The sequence below is a fragment of the Prosopis cineraria genome, unplaced genomic scaffold (assembly GCF_029017545.1).
Source record: "Prosopis cineraria cultivar Desert tree isolate PC_DT_omini unplaced genomic scaffold, ASM2901754v1 PC12, whole genome shotgun sequence".
In the NCBI taxonomy this organism is placed as follows: domain Eukaryota; kingdom Viridiplantae; phylum Streptophyta; class Magnoliopsida; order Fabales; family Fabaceae; genus Prosopis; species Prosopis cineraria.
The window spans coordinates 15972208-15994596 of record NW_026555343.1 but is presented as its reverse complement, the minus strand read 5'-3'; the positions used below and the strand labels follow the sequence as shown (position 1 = coordinate 15994596).

At 31.2% G+C, this 22389-nt stretch overlaps 1 protein-coding gene and 1 long non-coding RNA gene across 4 annotated transcripts; both read left to right on the top strand.

The window, feature by feature from the left end:
- The first annotated feature begins 312 nt into the window (after window positions 1-312).
- LOC129287736 (UPF0481 protein At3g47200-like) lies at window positions 313-4186 on the top strand. 3 transcript variants are annotated; one of them, XM_054923964.1, is made up of 4 exons: window positions 315-472; window positions 1407-2183; window positions 2317-3068; window positions 3206-4186. In XM_054923964.1, exons 3-4 carry the CDS (start codon window positions 2329-2331, stop codon window positions 3882-3884), a joined length of 1419 nt encoding a protein of 472 aa, XP_054779939.1. In that variant the 5' UTR covers window positions 315-472; window positions 1407-2183; window positions 2317-2328; the 3' UTR covers window positions 3885-4186. The 3 variants fall into 3 exon arrangements, with proteins under 3 accessions (XP_054779941.1, XP_054779939.1, XP_054779940.1); XM_054923965.1 differs by having other exon boundaries at window positions 354-472; window positions 1444-2183; XM_054923966.1 differs by lacking the exon at window positions 1407-2183 and having other exon boundaries at window positions 313-472.
- Window positions 4187-10223: 6037 nt separating this feature from the next.
- LOC129287916 (uncharacterized) lies at window positions 10224-11586 on the top strand. Its single transcript, XR_008587840.1, has 3 exons — window positions 10224-10346; window positions 10479-10535; window positions 11324-11586. It is a non-coding gene; the product is annotated as an uncharacterized LOC129287916 (long non-coding RNA).
- Window positions 11587-22389: the final 10803 nt, after the last annotated feature.

The window sequence follows — 22389 nt, the reverse complement described above, 5'->3', positions numbered from 1 at the left end:
TTATATAATTTGTTAAACATGTTAGTATGATAGGTTTTAGACTAAACTAAAACTGTTTATATAAATAGGCCGGTAAGATTAAAATCTGGCCTCTTCAATAAATCCAAACATGTCTCTTTCTTTTCATCTTTTGTCGCCATTATTTCCCTTCCTTCAAAAAATCCTTTCATCCACCAAATCCCAATAATTTTCATATTCAATAATGTTGATGTGATCATTCCTGGGCCTTTCACCTCGGAAGTTTATTATTCATCTCCACCAAAAAGATCTATATAATTAATAACCAGGCACTTGCTTCGTCTTCAGTATCGTCCAACATATATCCTGACCAAGATCTTCTGCCCCCCCCCCCCCCCAACCTCCAACTCTCTCTCAAGAGAGTCACAGATATTAAGCCCTACGACTCAAATTTCAGACTATCGAACGCAACACGAAGATCATTTCCTGAGAAGAGACAACAAACTGTTCCAGGGTTAGAAATCTTTCATATCTACTCTCTTCATTTTTTTTTTGGTTCTTTTGTTTTTGAAGAAACACAGAAACTTAGTTTTACTGGGTTTTATGGGATTTCTTCTTTTTGCATCCATTCTCTTTTGTGTGGAACAGACATATATGCTCTATTTTTTCTTGCTTTCGGTTATCTTTTTCTTCTTCTTTCATGATCCATGTTTCTGTTCTATAAAGTTTACTATGGGATTAGAAACCTTAAAATAACTGTTAGGGTTTCCCTGTATTTGTATCTGTTGTTAGATCACCTACCTAAATTATATTTATTTTTAATAGGAAAATTTAAACTGTCCAATTGGATAACTTAAAATGAAATTAAAAAATATTTTATCAAATAAATAGATAAATAAAATGAGACATCAGTGTAAGTTGGATCTAGGTTGTAGGTCGTAGGTTGGATCTCTTAGTAGCAAGAGGCCTGAGATGGAAAAAACAATTAGAAGAAACATCTAGGAATGAACAAAATTTTGATGAAATTTATTAAATAAGGTATAGTTACGGAAAAATGTTAATCAAGTCTTAACTTTCTAATTTTTTTAAATAAAATAAAAAGTCTAGACAATCATAGCTATAAAGTAGAAAAGTATGCATGGTCAAAAAAAAAAAAAAAAAAGTAAAGTCTAGACCACCATATCTTTTCCTTTCCTTCCTTTATAGAGTCTTCCTTCTTTCTTTCTTTCTTTCCAGCGAACTGGCCGGTTTTACTGATTTATCCCGGTTAGTTGACTGTTCCCTACATCCCGCCGGACGTGGCATAAGCTTTTATTATTAACTACAATCATCAATAATTATTAAATATACATATAATAGAGAATAATTTTGGATTATTAAGATTTTTCTTTTCAAAAAAGAAAAAGAAAACTGGTTCTTGCTCAGTTGTGGAAAACCATTCTTGTCAGATCTGACCGGTTCACTTTTTACCAATTCCAACAATAGTATCATCAACTCGGATCTACATTCTGTGCTCATCATATTGATAAGCACGGTATGCTCATCACCCATAGGGGTGATCGTGATGCTTTATTTTACCTCAAATGATTTCTATCATTAATTTTTAGTTAATTTTTAAATATTTTAAATATTATATTTGTAAAAGTAAAAATTATAAAAAATTACTATTAAATCTGAAATATTTAAAATATATTTAGATAGTCAATTGTAAAAATAATAAAAAATTTTAATATGAAAATTGAATTGTCCAGAACATATGTATATATGAATTGTCAATTTATAAGAGTAATAAAAATTTTAAATTAAATTGAATTGTTCAGATTAAATATGTACTGTTAAGATTGATGATGAAAAGATTTATTAAAAATTTGATCTTTTTAATATATTTTTATTTTGATAAATATAAAATAAAAATAAAAACTTAAATCTAAATTGTCCAAATCTTGTGAAGAGTGATGTGTATTGTAGTGTTCATCATCTAATGAGGCATCGAAGACATTTCAGATTTAATATTAAAAATTTTATAATTTTTATTTTCACAAATAAAAAATTTAAAATATTTAAAAATTAAATTAAAATCAACGTTAGAGATAATTTTGAAATAAAATAGAAGGCCAGGATTATTCATATGGGTGATGAGCACGTATCGATGACCACGAAATGGAGATCCCCTCAACTCCTGGGCTCCTTCTGGACCGGACTATAGGCCATTCCTAGACCAGCAGGTTCTGGCTTTCTTTTTGAATTGTTGATTCAAAATTTCAAATACAGAAAATATCCTCCCCCCCTCCACCCCCCCCCCTCACTACTCAAGCTAACAAGGCGTTGTGTGAATTTCTTTCGTCATTTTCCTCACAGGTGAGGATATCAATGGCTTCTTGTAAATCATCAAGCCCCATTCATCGGATGTTTAGTCACATTATAAACATAGATAAGAAACCAGAAGATCTGAACACATCCGAGTGTTACATCTACAGAGTCCCATTTAGCCTTCGGAACGTGAACAAGGAAGCCTATACTCCTCAGTTGATCTCCATTGGACCCCTTCACTTTGGCGATCAAAATCTAAATCCAATGCAACTCCAGAAACAACGATACTTTTGCAACTTCTGGGATCGTGTCAAAAATGAGAGCGCCATGAATGCCTACAAAGAGTACCTTGAAGTTGAAGCTAAAAAGAAATCTATGCACCGTTGTTATGCAGACAAGTTTCCCTCCATCACTGAGGAAAAGTTCGTGGAAATTATTCTTTTGGATTCTGTTTTCATCATGGAACTTTTACTGATGATGAAAAAACCAGAAATTAGTCACACAGATGATATTATATTAACACAAACATGGATGAACAAAGGTATCCAAAGGGACCTGTTCTTGCTTGAAAACCAGATTCCGTTGTTCATCTTGGATAAGCTGTATACAACTGTGGTTCCAGACTCTGATAGGCATGGCAAGTTTATCGAACTGGCCTACGACTACTTCAAGTGTTTTCATCCTTATAAAAAAAGCAAAGTTGAGAAGCCAAAGCGGTGCCAGGAGGACTGTTCGCTCAGGTTTGGCTTAGCACAACATAACTGGAAGAATGAACCAAAGCATTTTACTGACATGATCAGGTGCGTATTTTCATCTTTAAATTGAAAGAGATGCATGCCAAGATGAAAAAGTGATCGTAAGAAATCGCAACGTAATAATAAACACAGAAAAGCTAACACATTAATGTAAATTTTTTTTTTTTTTTTAATTTGACCAGGTACTTCTACATATATGAGAATCTCACTCAGCGCGAGAAAGGGTCATCTTCTAATCTTCTGAGAACTGCAACGAAGTTGCAAGAAGCAGGAGTGAGCTTCGAGAAAGTCTTCGACAAAAACTTGCTTGACATACAGTTCAAGAAACTTACAATCTTGAGCTGGTTTCTGTGCTTGGGATGTATACCAAAATTCACATGTTTCAAAGCTCGTCTACAAATCCCACAGTTAAAAATAGACAGCACAACAGAATGTGTTCTAAGAAATCTCATCGCCTTTGAGCAGTGTCACTATGCTAATCAACCTTACATCTGCAACTATGTCTCTTTCATTGACTCTCTCATTCACACCACAGACGATGTTGATTTGCTAGTCGAGAAGGAAGTTATTATCCATGAACTTGGGAGCGACAAGGAAGTAGCAACTCTAGTGAATAGTCTCTGCAAACAAGTTGTGGTGGACAAGACATGCTATAAAGACCTCATAAATGATCTAAATGGACATTACCAGAATGAATGGTATCGTACAATGGCTTCGTTGAGGTTGGTATACTTCAGAGACGCTTGGAGAGCAAGTTCTACTTTGGTCGCAATTGCTGTCCTCGTGTTTACAATCTTCAACTTTTGTCGAGTTGTTAGATTGGTTCTTGACCTTGATCAAATTAAAGGCGACCCTAATTAGTTGTGATGTAGCATATCATGTTTGAATTATTAACTAACTAAAATGACAGTGTCAACTGTCAAGTGATAAATAACGTGAGTGATAAATACGTGAGAAAATCTTCATGGAGCCTTTTTGGAGGATTTCATGGATGTAGTTAGTTGCAGAAAAACCTTGTTCTGGTGTTTTGTTCAGAGTTTGGTGTATGATATGTAATATCAGTAATACGTATTATCAGTGGATGAGTTTGAATCTGAAAAAAGAAGCTCAAAAGAAGTCCGTCTTCATGACTTACATAAATAAAGCATTCATGTTGCCAGCTACTTAATTTCTGTTAAATTGCTAATTGACTTGCACTCTAGTTATCATGATGTATGTATATATTGGAAAGTGACATTTGAGCCTTGTAAGACCTATAATTAAACTTAAAAAACCACGAATTTTAAAATTATTAAAGAAAGATTAAAGTATTTGATTTTTTTAAGTACTAACATATAAAAGATGAAAACTATATGTTAAAAACTTTTGGAGATTGAGTTGACAAACAATAAAAGTTATTTTTCCCCACAAGACACTATTAAAATAAAAAAGACTTTTAATGGTGATAAAAAAGTTCCCACAAAGGTCATTTGTCACACTTCAAAAAAGGTAGATGTGATGAGTGCAGGATATTATGTATAAACACATATATTTTAAGCCTTAATTAATAAAATCTCTAATTTTATATTTTAAAGTATTTGAAATACGATTGGAAATCATTACAACATTTTTATATAAATAAAAAAAATTTAGATTTTTTATGAAAAATTTTGGCAAAACTTCCCTTATGAATTGAACTTTTCCAAGTCTCTACCACAACAATATATAGCCAACATCATAAATATGGAGCTCTACTCTTCCACAAGAAACAGACAAATAGATTATAGATCATAATCCTATCTACAATTAATGTGGAGCAATTAATCATAAATTTAAATAAAACACATACTTAAATAGTCACATCAAAAGAAAGGTATCATTAAAACATCTTCTAATCAATCCAGCAATATGCCCTTCAAAGGTCAGCAGAAGGTACATCATCACTTATGCTATTTGAGACCAAACAAATATTTTTTAGTGAATAACATCCCAATGTTAATAAAATTTGAACGAATAAAATGAATAAATGATAATGGTTATATAAATTAAAAAGACAACAAGTTCATATAAAATGTTTCATGAAACATAAACTTAAGAGATTCTATATAGCCTTAAATAAATTTTAAAACCATTAAATTTATAATATCAAATATCCTTATCACTTGTGTTTTCAAGAAGACAAATAAATAAAATAAATAAATATAGTAATATCTATCAATTTAAACCAATGGAGTATGAAATCACCAAATAATTAAAATTATTTTTTAGAAACTTGTCAAAACAATTAACAAATATGGATACACAGTCCACGAGAATAATTAACTAAATGTGGTTGATGCTACAAAAACAGACGTGGACACATAGTTCACGAGAATAAATAATCAGACGTGGCTGAAACCACAAAGCAAACATAGATACGAGACCCATTAATAAGATACATGAGAATAGAGCCCACGAAAATCAAACTAGTTAGTCATTAACTAAAGTGCACCAAGAGATAATGGGACTATCATTGGCAATCGGTATTCTGTATAAAGTCCCTTTTAAAATCTACTTTCAAATATGCGAGAAAATCATTAATTTTAAAATAATTTCTCTTCTCAGTATCAAACTCGCATGAAACGCATAAAAACATCAATCTTTCTAAATATGAAAATTTATAACTAATATCTCAAAAACTGTTCACCAATTTTCATAGTTAGCTTTATCAAATAAAGGAATACTAGAATTTGTAAAAGTACTTTTATTAATATGAAAAGTATAAGTCATGACTCCAAGAAATTGTTGGAAATTATGCCTTAGGATAAATCATTATACTATAATGAATTTATCCTTTGTTGTCATATTAATTGCATGTTCATTATGAAAATTATATCCTTGGATGATCTATAGTGATTGCCCTAAATATCTTTAGTCGGTCATTTATGAGGGATCATAAATAAAACAAGACTAGTATGACTTTGATTAATTATAAAGATATAAATCAAATTCATAGGCACTTGAAAGGGTTTAAGGTGTTAGACCAACCCACTTTAAGAAAGCTGCATGGTATGAATCATAAGCTTATCTCATATATAACTTTGTCACTAAGCCCTTTGACCTAAGATTATCATAAATTCTTACATGATGACCACTAAATTTTGATCTAACTAAAAGTCACCTTTAACTAGATGATCATAAAAGCTATGATTGAGTTTGGTAATATTCATATAGAAAAATATGAGTGGTCAAGATAAAATTTTTCCTTTACATTAATGGAGAGATATTACTGAGTCCCTCAATGAGTAAAACTAAGAAAATGTATGGCATATTACAATGGAAAGGATTTTTTTTCATTGTTATAATCAGTCTACATAGATATCGAGAAAGTAATGGTCAAGTAAAGGAGATTGACAATTCCATGTCTCACACTTGATCAAAATATCATGTGATAAAAGGAATGTGACATGATTATATGTTAGGTTATATCGGATCATCAATTCTTATATAGATTGGGTGGTCGCAATGTTTTGGTAGAGGCCACTTTTGACTTGTGGGCTAATAGTGTTATTACCCTACTGCTAAGTTCATATGGGCCTACAAGGTCACATGTAAGAACAGCTCAGCTTAAGCTATAATGTCCAAGTTTATTAAATCTAGAATGTGTCTAGATTCAATAATTTATCTAGGATGAATGAATTTTATATGCATATATATGTGAATATTTATTTGATAAATGTATATATATGAAATATAAAATTTAAAATATAATTTTATATATTTATATATTTTAAATATATATATATATATATATTCATGTGTATGTATGTATATATTGACATATATATATATATATGTATGTATATGATATATAAAATTGAATATAATATATATTTTATATATATATATATCCGTGTATATATATAATATGATATGTATATGTGATATATTACATTACATTATATTGTGTTAGTTTTAAATTTAATTTTGTATAATAGATTAAATTTTATAACAAACATGATATGAAAGAATATCATATTAGTTTTATAATTTGAATTTACAAGAAAAATTCAAATTAGATGATATTATAGATTTTATTTATGAGATAAATTTAATCTATATTTTTACTGGCTCTTCAATAGAAAGGTGAAAACCCTTATATATATATATATATATATATGTTATAGATTGGGACTTGCTTCATTAGTTTTTTGAGAGTCAAAAAAGTTCTGACTGCAAAATACAATGAAAACCACAAAAACACCCTAGAGAAAAAGTAGTTCAATATTTTGAATAAATGGATGGACATTTCGAGCGCTAGCACACTGTTCGAGTTGGAGAACTATTTATGTGAATACTGGTAGAGGGAACTAATCTACACTATCAGCTATTGAGATCTAACTTCTTGAAAATAACACGTGAGAAGTTTGAAACATAAAAGGAACTCTTCTTTCCACCTTGACTTGAATGAGTTCATTGGTCCGTGCTTGTGATTTTATAATTTTATTTTTCCGTTGCGCCCTCCAATCCAACATAAATAAAATAATTTAATTAACAAAATTAGCTAATGTAAGAGAAATATATATAATATATGTAAATTGTTGAAAACAATATTTTGATAAAATAAAAATTTACTAATATATAAATTAATTGGGACATTATCCACTTACTTAAAAAATTCTCAAATATATATAATTTACTCCTAATTAGCTACTTTTGTAATATTGTCCGCGCCTTAATTCCCCGATACCCAAGGGGACATTATTGTCATTTCTTTTATATGTATCTTATAATTCAAAAATCTTCAATCCAAACAAATTTAGAAAATAAATCGAAAAAAAATCTCTACCTTTAACCTTTTACAAATAGAATATCATGTCAAGTTTAACCAATAAGTCTTCGACTTACACTTGTATAAACAATATTCAAGTTTATAAGTCTTCTAAAAGAGAATAGACAACTTTTACTATGACTTATTCCACATTTTCCATCACACACACACACATCCAATTCATTAATTCAATTCTTATCCTTTTACCAAATACTTTATATGTACTTAAAAGTTAACATAAAAACAAGCTTGATCCATAAATTATTAACCAAATGTCTTTTTCCAACATATTTCATTATAGGGAATAATAGCCTGCTATAACAATTTACCAAGCAATAATATATTATCATATTTATTTGTTATCGTAGACTAAAATTTTCCTATTAAATATTTCATCAAACACCTTATATGCATCCAAGCTTAAACTATAATCATTCTACTCTTTAACTATTTCTCCCAAAAATTTTCCAATCATTATCATTTTAATTTATTATGCTTCTCAAATTCAATTCCTTGCCAATAATCAATTTGAGCTAAAGAAAGAAACCCAATCAAATATCATTACTCAAAAAGGAAGTACAAACATGGCACTAGTTCATAGAACAAAATTTCAGGCAATGTGAAAAGAAGAACAAAATCACGTACCACAATTAAATAATAAAAAGAAATACGAGAAGCTTTAACGGAAAACGTCATTCATTTACTAGCATGTGCACCAATCCAAATCTGTTTCTTCTTCTTTCTTTCTTTCTTCCTTGTTTTTTTCAACCCAGAGAAAGCAATTAAAGTGGGGTGCAACTATCTAATGTAAACTCCTCAACTTTCAATTTCAGCATTGGAAAAAGAAATTTCCATCTCCTTCTCCCAATCACGATCAGCAGCTAAAACAAGGGAAATAAATAAAATTCAACCCACCCTCTCTACAACTCTTGCACTTGATAGAAAAGGAGGAAGGAGAAAGTTTTAGACATACCCAAATCAATGAAACTAAGGAAGAACAAAGTATAATTGGAACTCCTATACACTCACACCAACACACAATGTAGCCAAACAGAGAAGAGGAATGAGGTGACGAAAAATAGAACAAGGGAACGAAGAAGAATCCGGCGACTATGGCAGCGGATGGTTGCTTCACGAACGCGCTGGCAATGAACGAAAGAAAGGAAGAGGAAGAACGGTCTTGAAGCTTTCCCTATCTCTTGGATGCAGAGCACACGAATGAATGGGAAAATAAGGAAACCAAATCTTATGTTATATCTTTTCAAGAGGGGTATTTTGATAATTTCATAATGTTTACATAAGCAAAATAAATTTTCTCCTTTGGCATCAATTTCCTGTAACATCTATTTAACTTTTATAAAAATATCGCAAAAAGCTGTTATTATTAATTTCAATCTTGTAATTATTTTCAGGGTCAAAACACACATAATATATATATATATATATATATGCCCATTTATAAATTTAAATTTCAAAAACAATATTGACAAATACATATTAAATACTTGTTTTATATTATTTTTTTAAGTTTGCATCAAATTTTCTTTTAATGCTAAAATTAAATTGTTTATTGCATAAAAAAATTCTTGAATTTTCTAGTCATTACATCACTGCGGACCAATGTTGCCACCAAAAATAATTTCATTATCAAAGATCCACGTCTAGCAATAACTTGTAGTTGTCGCAGCTAAAAGTGGATCTTCGGCAGTGACTTTTTAACAGTTGCTACCAAAAATAACTTTTAGTAGCAATATTTTGTTACAGCCAAAAATAACTTATAGAATTACTTTTGGTAGCAACATTTGTTGCCCTTAGAAGGATATTTAAAAAATTAAATGTAATTTAAATTATATGAAATAATTTATAAAATTATTATTAGAAAAAAATTTTATATGAGTTATTTTAAAAATGTTACATTAAATAAAATATTCAAAAGATATTTATGAAATTAAATTTCTTATTTTATATATAAAATGAGAAATAAATGATATATAGGATCAAGAAACAAAATAAATAGTAATGAAGATGTGTTAAGTTTAAGGGAAAATTAATCTTTTAATCCTTCAACTTTTAACTCACTTGTAACTCAGTCCCTCAACTATGACTCGCTACAACTCAGTCCCTTAACTTTTGACTCGTCTGTAACTCAGTCCCTTAACTTTTCACCATCAATAAAATTTATCCTTTTCCGTTAGTTTTCACTTTTTATGTTAGTGCCACATCAGATTCTGTCCATGTAAGCGTCACATAGACAGTGAATCGGCATGAGGTAAAAAAAAAGAGATACATTTTATTTTAAGAAACTAGTTTAAAATTATTTAAATTTAAATTTCTGTTTAACTAAAATATTAAGAAAATTTGTCTGCATAAAGGATTAGGGCTATTCGACTAGCTTAATCATGTCCTTGCATCTTCTCCATCTTCATCGTGTTGTTCGGATTTCCTCTCCGCTGAAGAAGGCTCACATCTCTTTCTTGCTTGCGGATCATTCTCCATCAAGTCATATTCTCTCCATTGATAGCCTCACACAATAGGTGGGGAAAGTTGTGAGTTTTTGCTTTGGAATTTAGTAAATCGTTGTCCTTTTGTCTCTAATCATCTATGGGTTCTATTATGCTTTTGGGTGGTGAAAATTTGTTTTCCTTGTGTTCTCCTGACTGATGTAGGCTTGGAGGAAATGGATCTCAAAATTCCTTCTCTACTTCTTCGGCTGGAATGATTCAGTGAGATTTTGTTTTTCCCCCTTAACAAATTGGTTCTTCAATTTTTCATTCTCAATATGGTCTAATCCTAAACTAGATGTGCGTGACTAGGGACATTATGCGTAAAGCTCATTGATTGATCTATAGTCTCGAACAATTGTAATCTCTAATTATAACTCTTGTTTTTTCAAAAACTGTAAATGGCTGCAAGATGCAATTGAAAATCAATTATGTAACTGAAATTTTGGTCTTCAATAAGGTTGATATCTTTCTTTAAGTCATCAATTTGGGTTTAACATTTGAGAGATCATCTTGTTCTGTTTTGGTTGTGAACAAGTGATGATGGATAGAAATTTAAAATGGTAGGAGCCATAGGAATTATATATATATATATACACACATACACACATACCATGATAACATCTTTTCCCGTCACTTAAGTTTGTAATGATTATAAATTAGATTCTTGCCTTAAGTAAATATCATTGTTGATGGATATCCATTCTACCCAATTAGATAATTTTGCTTTGCTGGAATTTCGATGCTCTCAGCTCCTTTATAGTTGTAGTACTGCATGCTCGAGGATGGCTGGTAAATAGATAACTTACTTTTACCATGTTGTAATTGTAGCATGTATTAGTCGAAATATTATTGCTTAGATCTGCTCAGATTGGGATTTAATCCTAGTATCTTTAGCATCTTGATCATACCCCAACCTCAAAATTGTGAGAATTTTTTTCTGAAGTTCCTTCATCCCTTTAATAATTGTTTTTGTTTTAATTCTAATTGTAATTCTGGTTTATTTATAGAGCAAGAGGAGATGATCAAAGAGAAAATTTGAGCATTTCAGAGCAAGAGAAGTTAATACAAGGCTTAAAGAGAAAAGAAAAATAAATAAAGATACATTATATTTTGGAAGTGGGGTTGTTTGTTGGCATAGTAGATTGTATATGTATATGTATAACAGTAGATTGTAGGCCTGTAGCATTGTATTATAAGGTGTGTAATCTTTAGGAAAGTAGGAAGTATGAAATGTAAATTTGATGTTACTTTAATGACTTTTAAAAATGAATTTGATGATGCTATATTAAGGAGGATTTGGTTAACATATAATATTGATGCATATAGTAGCTTCATCCTTCAGCAATTTTAGCACCAAACTTAATTGTATCAGAGTTGGCTAGAGTTCCTTTTAACCTTAACCTCTAGCGATTTTGGTACCAAACTTAATTGTATTAGAGTTGGCTAAAGTTCCTTCTAACCTTAATAATGGATAACAATCAAGTTCATTACTTTAAAAGCATCCAAAATACATATTTAGTTTCCAAAATACATAACAGGTTCCAAAAACATGTAAAATAGACAAGATGTTCCAAATGCATCCAAAATACATGATCAGTTTCCACAATGTATCTTCTATTATTGGGCTGTGAAGGGGGAGTGACATTAACAGAGTCTTGCTGTGAACTTCTTCCCACCATGCATGTTCTTTTATTATGCCCATAGTTTCTACAAGAAGTATAACGAAGTCGTGAGGTTGTCCTTCGAATCTTATTAGGTTGTGAAGGCTCATCAGATGCTCTTTTTCTTAATTTTGGAGGTCTTCCTGGTCTTCTATGATAGGATGGAGGTTCCATTTCCTCCTTACCTGTTACTTCCCATATTTCCTGTCCATTAATTGGCTTTACAACAGGGGAGTAACACTCAACATAGGTGTCTATCTTTAAGTAGGGATGCACATAATCATGAGGATCTTCTTGTTTTGCATAGATAGAACTAACTGCATGCCTGAAATTAAAAATCAACAGTGTGTTAGTAAAATCTAAAGTAAATTTACAATTTAAATACTCCAAGACAACACTAAAATTTGTAACAGACCTGCAAGGTATCCCAGTCAAGTCCCACCATCTACAACTATAACTCTTATTAGCAAGGTCAACTGAAAATTTATGTGAGTAATAGGAGATCTCAAATTCAAATTCTCCTGCTTGTCGTGCAACCCACTTTCGTGATTCACTTATTTCTTTATCCAACCTCCGCCTTGGATCTAGGCATACACTTCCATGACTTCCACGACTTTTAAATTTCTCTACCTTTTTTCTATTCTCTTGAAATCTTGTCATGATGTAAGTGCGAATCCATTCTAACAAACCAATGATTGGAAGTTCTTGAGCCTCTAAAAGCCTACCATTAAATGACTCTGATATATTATTCATAATCATGTCACACTTTGGATATTCATTAAAGTGAGATTTTGTCCAGCATTGTGGAGGGAACTTCATCAAATGGTCATATGCCTCTTTAGATCTATTTTTTAACTCAAGCATTTTTTGCTTCCATCTATTAACATACGTTGCTTTTGAAGCTTGCAGCACCAAATCTCTAATCACAGTTCCACTACCATATCTACTCTTAATATTGGCATATAAATGCCTAACACACAAGCGATGCTCAACTTCTGGAAGAAGTGACTCAAATGTTGGCATCAATCCCTACCAAAAAGAAAATCTGTTAAAGCACTAAAGACATAGATGCATATAGGTAAAGAAATAGAAGTGCATATTAAATACCTTTTGCTGGTTAGAAATAAAGACCCATCTTTGTGTTCGTCCTATGTCATTTAGAATATGCTCAAGAAACCATGACCAAGAATCTCAATTTTTACCTTCAACTACAGCAACTGCCAAAGGAAAATATTGCTCATTTGGATCACGTCCCACTGCTACTAGCAATATTCCACCATAAGGTCCCTTTAAAAAGCATCCATCTAGACCAATGATTGTTCGACATGCTACTAAAAATCCTATCTTAGTAGCATCTAAACAAAGATATAATCTTTTAAATCTTGGTGGTCTATCAATAAAGGGACGTTCTGTCAAAATTTTGAATGTAGTTTCAAGATTTTTCAAGAGTACCTCATTATTGTAATCTCACAATCTCTTATACTCACCTACCAAATCACCTTCAATATCTTGTTTTGCTCTTCTTCGTGCCCAATAAGCCTTAGAAACTGACACATTTGCCATATAATCCTCTCTAATTATGGATATCACATCTCTAAGACTCATATTCTTATTTGCCTTCATTCTACCTTTTATCTTTTAGGACACCCATTTAGCTGAAACATTCCTAGAACTAAAAGTTACACTACAAGTGTGTTTTGGATTATAAGTTCTCAAATGATATGTCATGGAATCCCTCTTCTTACTTGCAAATATTAGCCAATCACAACATACACACTTTATACGACACCTCACATTATCATTTTTAATGTACATTGTTTCATACCCATTCTTAAGAGAATACTCCCTAACAGCTTCCTTAAATTCATCAATTGAGGTAAAATCCATTCCAAGTTCAAAGATATAATCTTTGCACATCTCACTTGGATTATACTTTTTGTAACTACTAGTTACAACACCCTCTTCCAAATCCAAATTAGATTCACCCATAGATTCTAATGAATCAGTTTTGCGATTAGATGATAAGGAGCATAAATCTTCATCAACATGTGTCAAGGCATTCCTGTCATCTAATGGAATGTTATCTTCTTGGAAATAAGTATGATTATCTTCCTCACTACCAAACTCATTGTCTTCATAACTTGAACCATCACTACTCCATCCATGACCCCCTATTTTTTTATCATATGGTTAGACATCACATAAATATCACAAATTATATTATGATATTAATATTAATCAAAGATATACACTTACCCATGTTAGTTGAAGCATTCATGTATCCAAAACTTTATATAATCACATTAGGGAAAAAAAGAAAATAGATTACATTTTTTTAATGGAAAGGGGAAATTCATTGAGTAAAATTGTTCAAGTGCAAATGTAAATCATTATTCATCAGTAAAAATACCCATAATTTTCAGCAGAAAATACTGATTCTCACTTTTTAAGAAATATTAGTTCTTCTAGATTGAAGAATGTAAAGGTGCCATGAATCAATATTCTTGCAAAATTCAATGTACATATCAGTTAGGAGGATCTTTTTCCATACTGAACTGAACATAGATTACATTGAACATTTAAAAGTCACCTACCACTATATATTATTAAATTCGCGCACTCTGGGACCACTAAATAAAAAGCCAGCCAAGGAATATGATTTTTATAAGGCATTAGGATGACACAAATATTCAAATAACTTGGTGGGACCATTAGAGCTTTCTGCCATATTCACATGCATTTTCCTGACTCATACACCAACAAACAAATCTTTAAGTGGGCCTTTGAATTTAGAAAGCACATGGACACACTATTACAAAGAAAACCTTTCTCACTTACCAATATCCCTTTACTGCACTTATCTATCTGCTCTTGCTTAGTCTTCCTTATCGCTCTGCTCTCATATTTTTCTTTGAATCATCCTCTTCTTCACATTAGGTCCTTTTCTTCATCGCATCTGGTCGTCTTCTTCTCTCCATGGCATTTCCACTATTCTCCTTCTTCGTTGCCTATGGTCTTCGTCTTCATTGCCTCTTCAGTGCTCATCTTCTCTTCTTCAATGCCTGAGTCTATTTTTCTCTTTGAAAACCCTACCTGCTAATTCCTTCAACCTGCCTTAGATTTTCTTTTTTAATTTCATAAAAGTTCCACATACATGACATGGCAGCCACAGTAGCAATTACTAACGGTGTCAATAACATTTTTGTACCCATAGGATAGCTGAGGTGAGAGGTGGGTTGATTTACAAGTGATAAGGATAATTTTTTAAAAAACTCTAATAAATAAGTACTGAGTTACATACGAGTCAAAAGTTAAGGGACTGAGTTGTAGCGAGTCATAGTTGAGGGACTGAGTTACAAGTGAGTTAAAAGTTGAAGGATTAAAAGATTAATTTTCCCTAAGTTTAATTATTAAATTATTTTTAAATTTAGTATTATACGTAATATTTTTTAGACATATATAGCTCATCTTTTTTATGAATGATCTTATTGAGCTAGAATTTTAATATGATATAATTAAAATCTTGATGGGGGGATTACTTTCAATTATAATCAGGCTAAGTTATACATTAATATTTACTTACATACAAATACATAAATGATGTTGAGATGTTAAAGTTGTTTAGATGTCGTGAGATACAAGTGGCATTGCAGACTACTTGACACATTGTACACTTAATGCTTGACCTAGTGTATACATGATGTTTACTCATTTTGCTAAACTCTAATGACTTTGTAATAAGGATATTGTGTGATTTTGCCTAGTGTTTAAGTTTCCATTACTGTGAAAAAGAAGTTGCTGATAAGATTTTTATAACAAATTATTACTAAGAATATGAAAACTTATTCAAATCTACCTTGTTGTTATGAAGTAGAGAGTAATTAGAAGTTAGCTAGATTAATCACATATGAGATCTTTGCAATTATTTTGTATTGTAAAAACTATTAGTATTCATTAAAAATTTAAAATTGTTCAAAATGAATATTAACAAAATTTATATGGTTAAAATAAATTTTTAAGATAATTGAAAAATTGTAGATAAATTTTATTTTTTATAAAATAAGGGGAAGTAATTTGTGAGAAGATAAAAATTTAATTATTTAATTATTAATTTTTAGAAAAATATGGAGAAAAATAATATTTTATTAAAAAATATAATATGTATATATATAGTCATATAAATTATTTTATCATATTAATAATTGAAAATAAAATAAAATATATATGTATATCTTTTTAAAAATATATTATTTGACATATATGTATGTAGTTAAATAATATATATTTAATTTTACATATAATAATTACAAGTGTATTTTAGTTCAACTAGCAAAGAAAGAGGATTTAAGGCTTAGAAGGTAGAGATCAATGATTAAAATCTTGGCATAGGCATATTTCATAATGAATGTGTGACATGGCGTGTGGTAGCGACATGGTGTGACATGACAAGAGTGTGATGTGGCGTATGTGTAATGTTTACCTTGATATTACTAAAACATAGCACACCACCATTATGATAAATAGAATTAACAAATTAATTATATTAAATTATCATAACATAAGGGTTTAAAATTGTTTAAAAGTTTAGGATCCTAAGAAACCTTTTTTGAAAAGATGTTTGAGCTCAAACTGAAGTTCAAAACACATGAAAAGAAGTAACAAAAGCATTAAAACAAGTAACAACACTTTCAACCATCGAAGGGGGCATTTTAGACAATTTGTAAAATGCATCTTCTGCCACGGCATATATGTCATCCACTATGGTGGATGGCACAAATAGGAAAGCCCTCTTGCTGTGCAGTGTGTTGCAACACACAAACCTTGCGTTGTGTCATATTGTGGCTTTTATGACAGTCTTATTGTAATGATAGCCTTGGGTGAACTTTTAGAGTGTATTGTTTCTTCATCTAACGTTCAATTTGAGCGATTCAAGTATCCACATATAGCTTTTTGAGCCACCTAACTATTAGCACTGATTTCACAACTAAACACTTTATCATTTAAAAGTTGAACACTTAGGCATAAAAATTTCCTTTTTTCTTTCAAAACTTACCCCAAGGCGTTTAAAGCCACTAACCAAATGCTAGATCACATTTGCTATTCAATAATCATCAATACCTATACAAACACCAAAATAATACCACTTGTACTAGTATCTTGATCTATTACAGCCATTTCATTACAATTACATTATCTTAGGCCGAGATACTCATAAATCACACATTCTCATACAAGTGGCCTTAAATACAATTTATGATCCTAAGTTAGCATAAATTTACAAATAGTTCATTACACAATATCAAAAAGAAAGAGAGAGAGAGAGAGAGATAGAGCTATGCAAATACAAGCCTCTCAATTCTCAGTGGTAACTTTCTTTCCTCTACCTCTATCAGAGCCTTTACTTATAAAATATAACCACGAGGGTCAATCAAGGACTCAGTAACTAAATAATCTAATTAAAATACTCACGTGCAAGAATAGTGTGTAAATATGTGAAAGGGAAATAAAACATGTGATGCTATTATATATATCTACATGGTTATACAATCATATCAAATGCATGATTAACACCCCGCCTTATATCCTTCTTATTTCCTCCAATTCATCTAGTCCATAAACACTGCTAGTGCATTTGTCAAACTAAATAGCATCATAAGAAATTGTAATGGCCATATCTGGTGCAAAAAGAAATCTTCAATACATCCTCAACTCTTACTCATAACTAATAGTGTCCCGATCTCAAATCAATTATGGAAAAGACAACAACCCTAACTAACTGATCTAGAAGATCATCAATTCTAAGCAACGGGTACTTGTCTTGATTGTCACTTAGTTTAGCTGTTTGTGGTCAATACAGAGTCTTATTTTACCATCCTTCTTCTTAACAAACAATACCGATGATCCCTACGAAGACACAATTAATCTTATGAAATTGTTATCTAACAGTTCCTCAAGTTGCTTATTAACCTCAACCAATTCAAATGGAGACATTGGATAAGGAACCTTTAAAATAGGTTCTGTCTTAAGCACAAGATCAATAGAAAATTCCACCTTTCACTTAGGTAGCAATCTAGATTCTTCGTCTAATAATACCTTAAGGAATTCATTTACTACCCTTATTCATTCAACTCCTCTATTATAAGTAACATGAACAGAGAAAAACACTATATAGGCTTGACAATCTTGCTGGATATATCTCTCTGCTTACATCACTAATAAAAATTTTGATTGACTAGGTTTCACTATAGGTGCAGAGTACACAGGTAAGGATATTATCTTTTTTGCATAATCTAGTGTCACGTTATTTTTGCTAACAATCAATCTATACCCACTACTTATCTATTCCAACTATAAGCAAGAAAATCAAATCTATTGTAGTCAATATATTTTCAAGTCTTAGACTGATCCCTAGACAAGCATGATCAGTCTTAATAGCGACCCCTGCCGGTGTAGACACATTAATCACATAGGGAAATTTATGAGTAGACAAATTCAATCTCAAAATACAATCATTAGATAAATAGGAATGGGTAGCACTTGAGTTAAAGAACACATCAATATCTCATCCATATAGAGAGATTTTACCTCTAATCAAATTTAGAGACACACTAACCTCCTATTGGGATAATGAAAAAACCCTCCTAAAAATAATGGATCTCTACTCTAAAGCACCCATTTTGTCTTCCTTATAGTGTCTAGCTATATACCCTACCTTGCCATACTTGAAGTAAGTCTAGCCCTTGTTTATGTAGCATCTACCACACTTAACGTATTGTGGGGTCTTGTAGTGTTAAGGGTAGAGATAGGCACTATAAAAGCCTACTGAGATAGCTATGAATCCTTGACACTTTTCTTTGGTCTACCACTCTTTTGAAAAGAACTTTAGGACCGACATCCCTTCTAGAATGTCTTTCTCTTCCTAAAGCTCCTAAAACTACTAGAGCTAAAATTGGATGTCTTCCTAATACTACCCAGAGGTCTAAGTGATTGAGAAACCTACCTTGGCTATCTTTTCTCTTCTTTATCTTTACCTCTCTTCCTCTTCTCGCTACAATCCTTAACTCATTGCATATCTCATTGTAAGATATGATTTTGAATAAAGCCAATTATTCATGATACTCCAGCCTTATCTCCTCTAGCAATCTTTTTACTTTACACTTCAAATCATCATTCCCTATAAGATATATGGAGTATTTAGATTGCTAGTTGAACTTAGAGATGAATGCTTCTTCATCAAAATTTCCTTGTTTAAATTCATGGAACTTTGCTTCCTTCACAACTCTAAAGGCTACTAGAAAGTAAAGTTAAAGAATCTTATCTTGAACTTATCCCAAGTCCATTAGACTCCACCTATTAGCCTTACCAACTTCCACTAATGGTTGGCTTCCTTTATAAATAACACTAAAGCTGATGTCACTTTCTATTCCTCCAAGCAAGGTACCACTTGAAAGATGGTTTCAATTCACTCAATCCACTCCTTAGCTTCACTTTCTTTCATACTCCTATTAAATGTATGTAGATTAAATTGCGAGAAGCTCTTCCAAGCTCATTCCATAGGGTTTTAAGATATACTACCACCTAAAGTGCCAAATTGCTTGGGTGTACTTTCCTCATAAGCTTCCTCTTCTTCAAACATTTCTTCATCATTCTCGATAGTTCTACTGTTACCTCTTCCCCTTTCATTCCTTGGTGCAACCTGTTCCCCTATGGTACTACGGATTTCTCTCATTAAGTCCCTCATCTCCAATAGTAGGCCTCATTACCCTATGGCTCATTTCTTGGTTGTTCAAAGTTCTAACCACTTGGAATCACTATAATGGATCAAATAATAAAGGATGGTTATTTTTTCCAATAAAGGATGATTTCTAACTATCCTCTATTGATTCGTCCTCTATTACTTAATCTATATAGGATGGTTATTATTAGAGATAATAAAGGACAATTGTTAACAACATCCTATATGAAGTTCTAGATTTAGAAAAGCAGAGAGGCCATATAGGATGGTTATAGTGATAATGGTCCTTTATATAAGGCCGTATAGGACAGTTATATCTATAACCATCCTATAAGGCTAGTTTTTTTTTTTTTTGAAATAGGGAGGCTACTTTTCTAGAAACCCCTTGCAATAGAAATACATATATACTCAATAATATTCCAAAATAGCCTAGAAATTAGATCTACACTACTCAATTCAAAACTATAATGTTTATAATTTAATTACATCAAAGTTATTGTATTTAAAATTCAATGATATAAATCAATCAATTTCCATTAAAATACTAATTCTTAAAATATCTAAACTATATATTGACAACTAAACTAATCTATTCCTAAACTTACTATATATTATCACCTCGTATTGGATGTGATCCACTTTTTATATGCATATTTACTCTAGTCTTCAAGGACTTCATTAATATGGGTATTGTAGAAATGAGGTGTAGCACAATCTGGATAGTACTATAACATACATGACAATGAAGTTAGTTGATGACAATTAATATTTATTATAATATAAAAATAATTTATACAAAATGATAGATACCGTGAGAGGGATTATAGGCTACCCATAAGTGATGATGTTTTTAGCATACCTCATCACACAGTAGCCATAATCATGACTATTGTTGATTTCTCGAGGGCACTACATGAAGACACTGATAAATATATATGTTAGTATAAAAAAAATGAAAACAATTAAGTAATTGGTGATAATTTAAACATACCTATATTACATTCCATTTAATGGCATCCTTGTATTCCTTGAACGATCTCTTGTTTAGAAGATTTGCATTGATATGATATAGCACAATAGCCTTAATATAAGGAAGACAAAATGTTAGAAAGGTAGACTTTTAGAAATAAATAAAATATTAGTTACTAAATGTAATTGCCTATTGAATAGAACCATCATATGTAGTCGGTTAGTTAGATACCCACCATGAGGAGCTGAATCTAAATAGTACACCTTTAAAGCTTTAAGATTTGATGGTCTAATCACAATAAGCATCCAATGTCTCCTAGGAGAATTGGACCATGTATGTTACAATTGGAATTTTAAAAAGACAATAAATTGCAATCAAGGCATTAGAAAACCAAGTAACTCACCCATTCAAATAAGAAATCAAAAACAACATCACCTTTAAAGCCGATTTTTCCTTTAAGTACGTATTCAGTGTGAGATTGTTATTGTAGATGCTTATCCTTTTAACCACCCATTCATTTGGTAGTATGAATTATGCCATCGTGGTCTTAGCTAATCGTGCATACTTTACCAACATGTTTTGATTTGTCTTCCATAAAGGAGGAGGAACATCCACTAGTGCTGGCTTGGAGATCAATTGCTTCCCAATCTTTGATAACTGACTTGATTGTTTAGGGGTGATCAGTCCCCTTAGACTAAGTACCAATTAACATTAATTCTTAGAATTAGATTTGAGATAGTATTGTAAATTAATGGCATACCTATGGTGGAGTTTCTTTTGTTTCCAACCAAACAAGATGCTTGGACCATATAATATAAGAGCCAATCACATTTGCTATAATTTTTAACTCATTGTTTTGTTTAAGCAACATATAGTTGACATCATTAGGCTTAATAATCAGCCCTTTCATCGACCCATCAGGCACAAGCTCACAATGAACCTATTGTCCCAGGACATTACACATTTTTCTCATGGCAACTCTATGTCTACCTAGACTATTTGCTTGAAACATGTAATTGACCTCACCCTGAACATGAAAAAAGTATAAGTCAATAAGGAAATAATAATTATGAACTATAATTAAGAAAGTAAAATAATTCAATACTTTAGGGAGGTCACGAGGAGAAGGTTGAAGCATAGTGCAACTATCTTTCTAAGTATGCATAGTCTTTAAGGTTGACTTTCCAAGTCTATAGGTCTTCATTATCATTACTATAAATTCTTCTTGCTGTACTAATCATGCTTTCAATGCCTCAAGCTTAGCATCTACATCCTTTTTTAAGCTTTCTTTTTACCCACAATTTAGTTTTTGATGACACCCATACCGACACCCCTAACATGACTGAGGTGATCTTTATTGCCCAATGCCTTCTTCAAGATATCTTCATTTTTTGAAAGCTTATCTCTAGAGATTTCCTCTAAAAGGGTACTCTGTAAAAGATATATAGGTTATTTAAGCAAGGAAATATTAAATTAAAATTTTTAAATTATTTAAAGATTGTACTTACAACATTTTAAGCAAGTTCCTGATCATGTAGAGAAGTGATCGTGCCCTTTTTGTCTATCCGGACTAGAATGAAAAGTTTAGCTTGCAACAACAAGTTAATGACAAAAAAAATATTTACATATTATTTGATATAATAAAAACTATTAAATTTAATATATATATATATATACCCCTCTTCTTGCTCAGTGCTTGAATAGCTT

Bases quoted from the DNA above. Each gene is read 5' to 3' on its own strand.
- LOC129287736 (XM_054923966.1), top strand. From the start codon at position 2,329: ATGGCTTCTTGTAAATCATCAAGCCCCATTCATCGGATGTTTAGTCAC. The intron at 3,069-3,205 runs GTGCGTATTTTC...TAATTTGACCAG, and splicing joins CATTTTACTGACATGATCAG to GTACTTCTACATATATGAGA.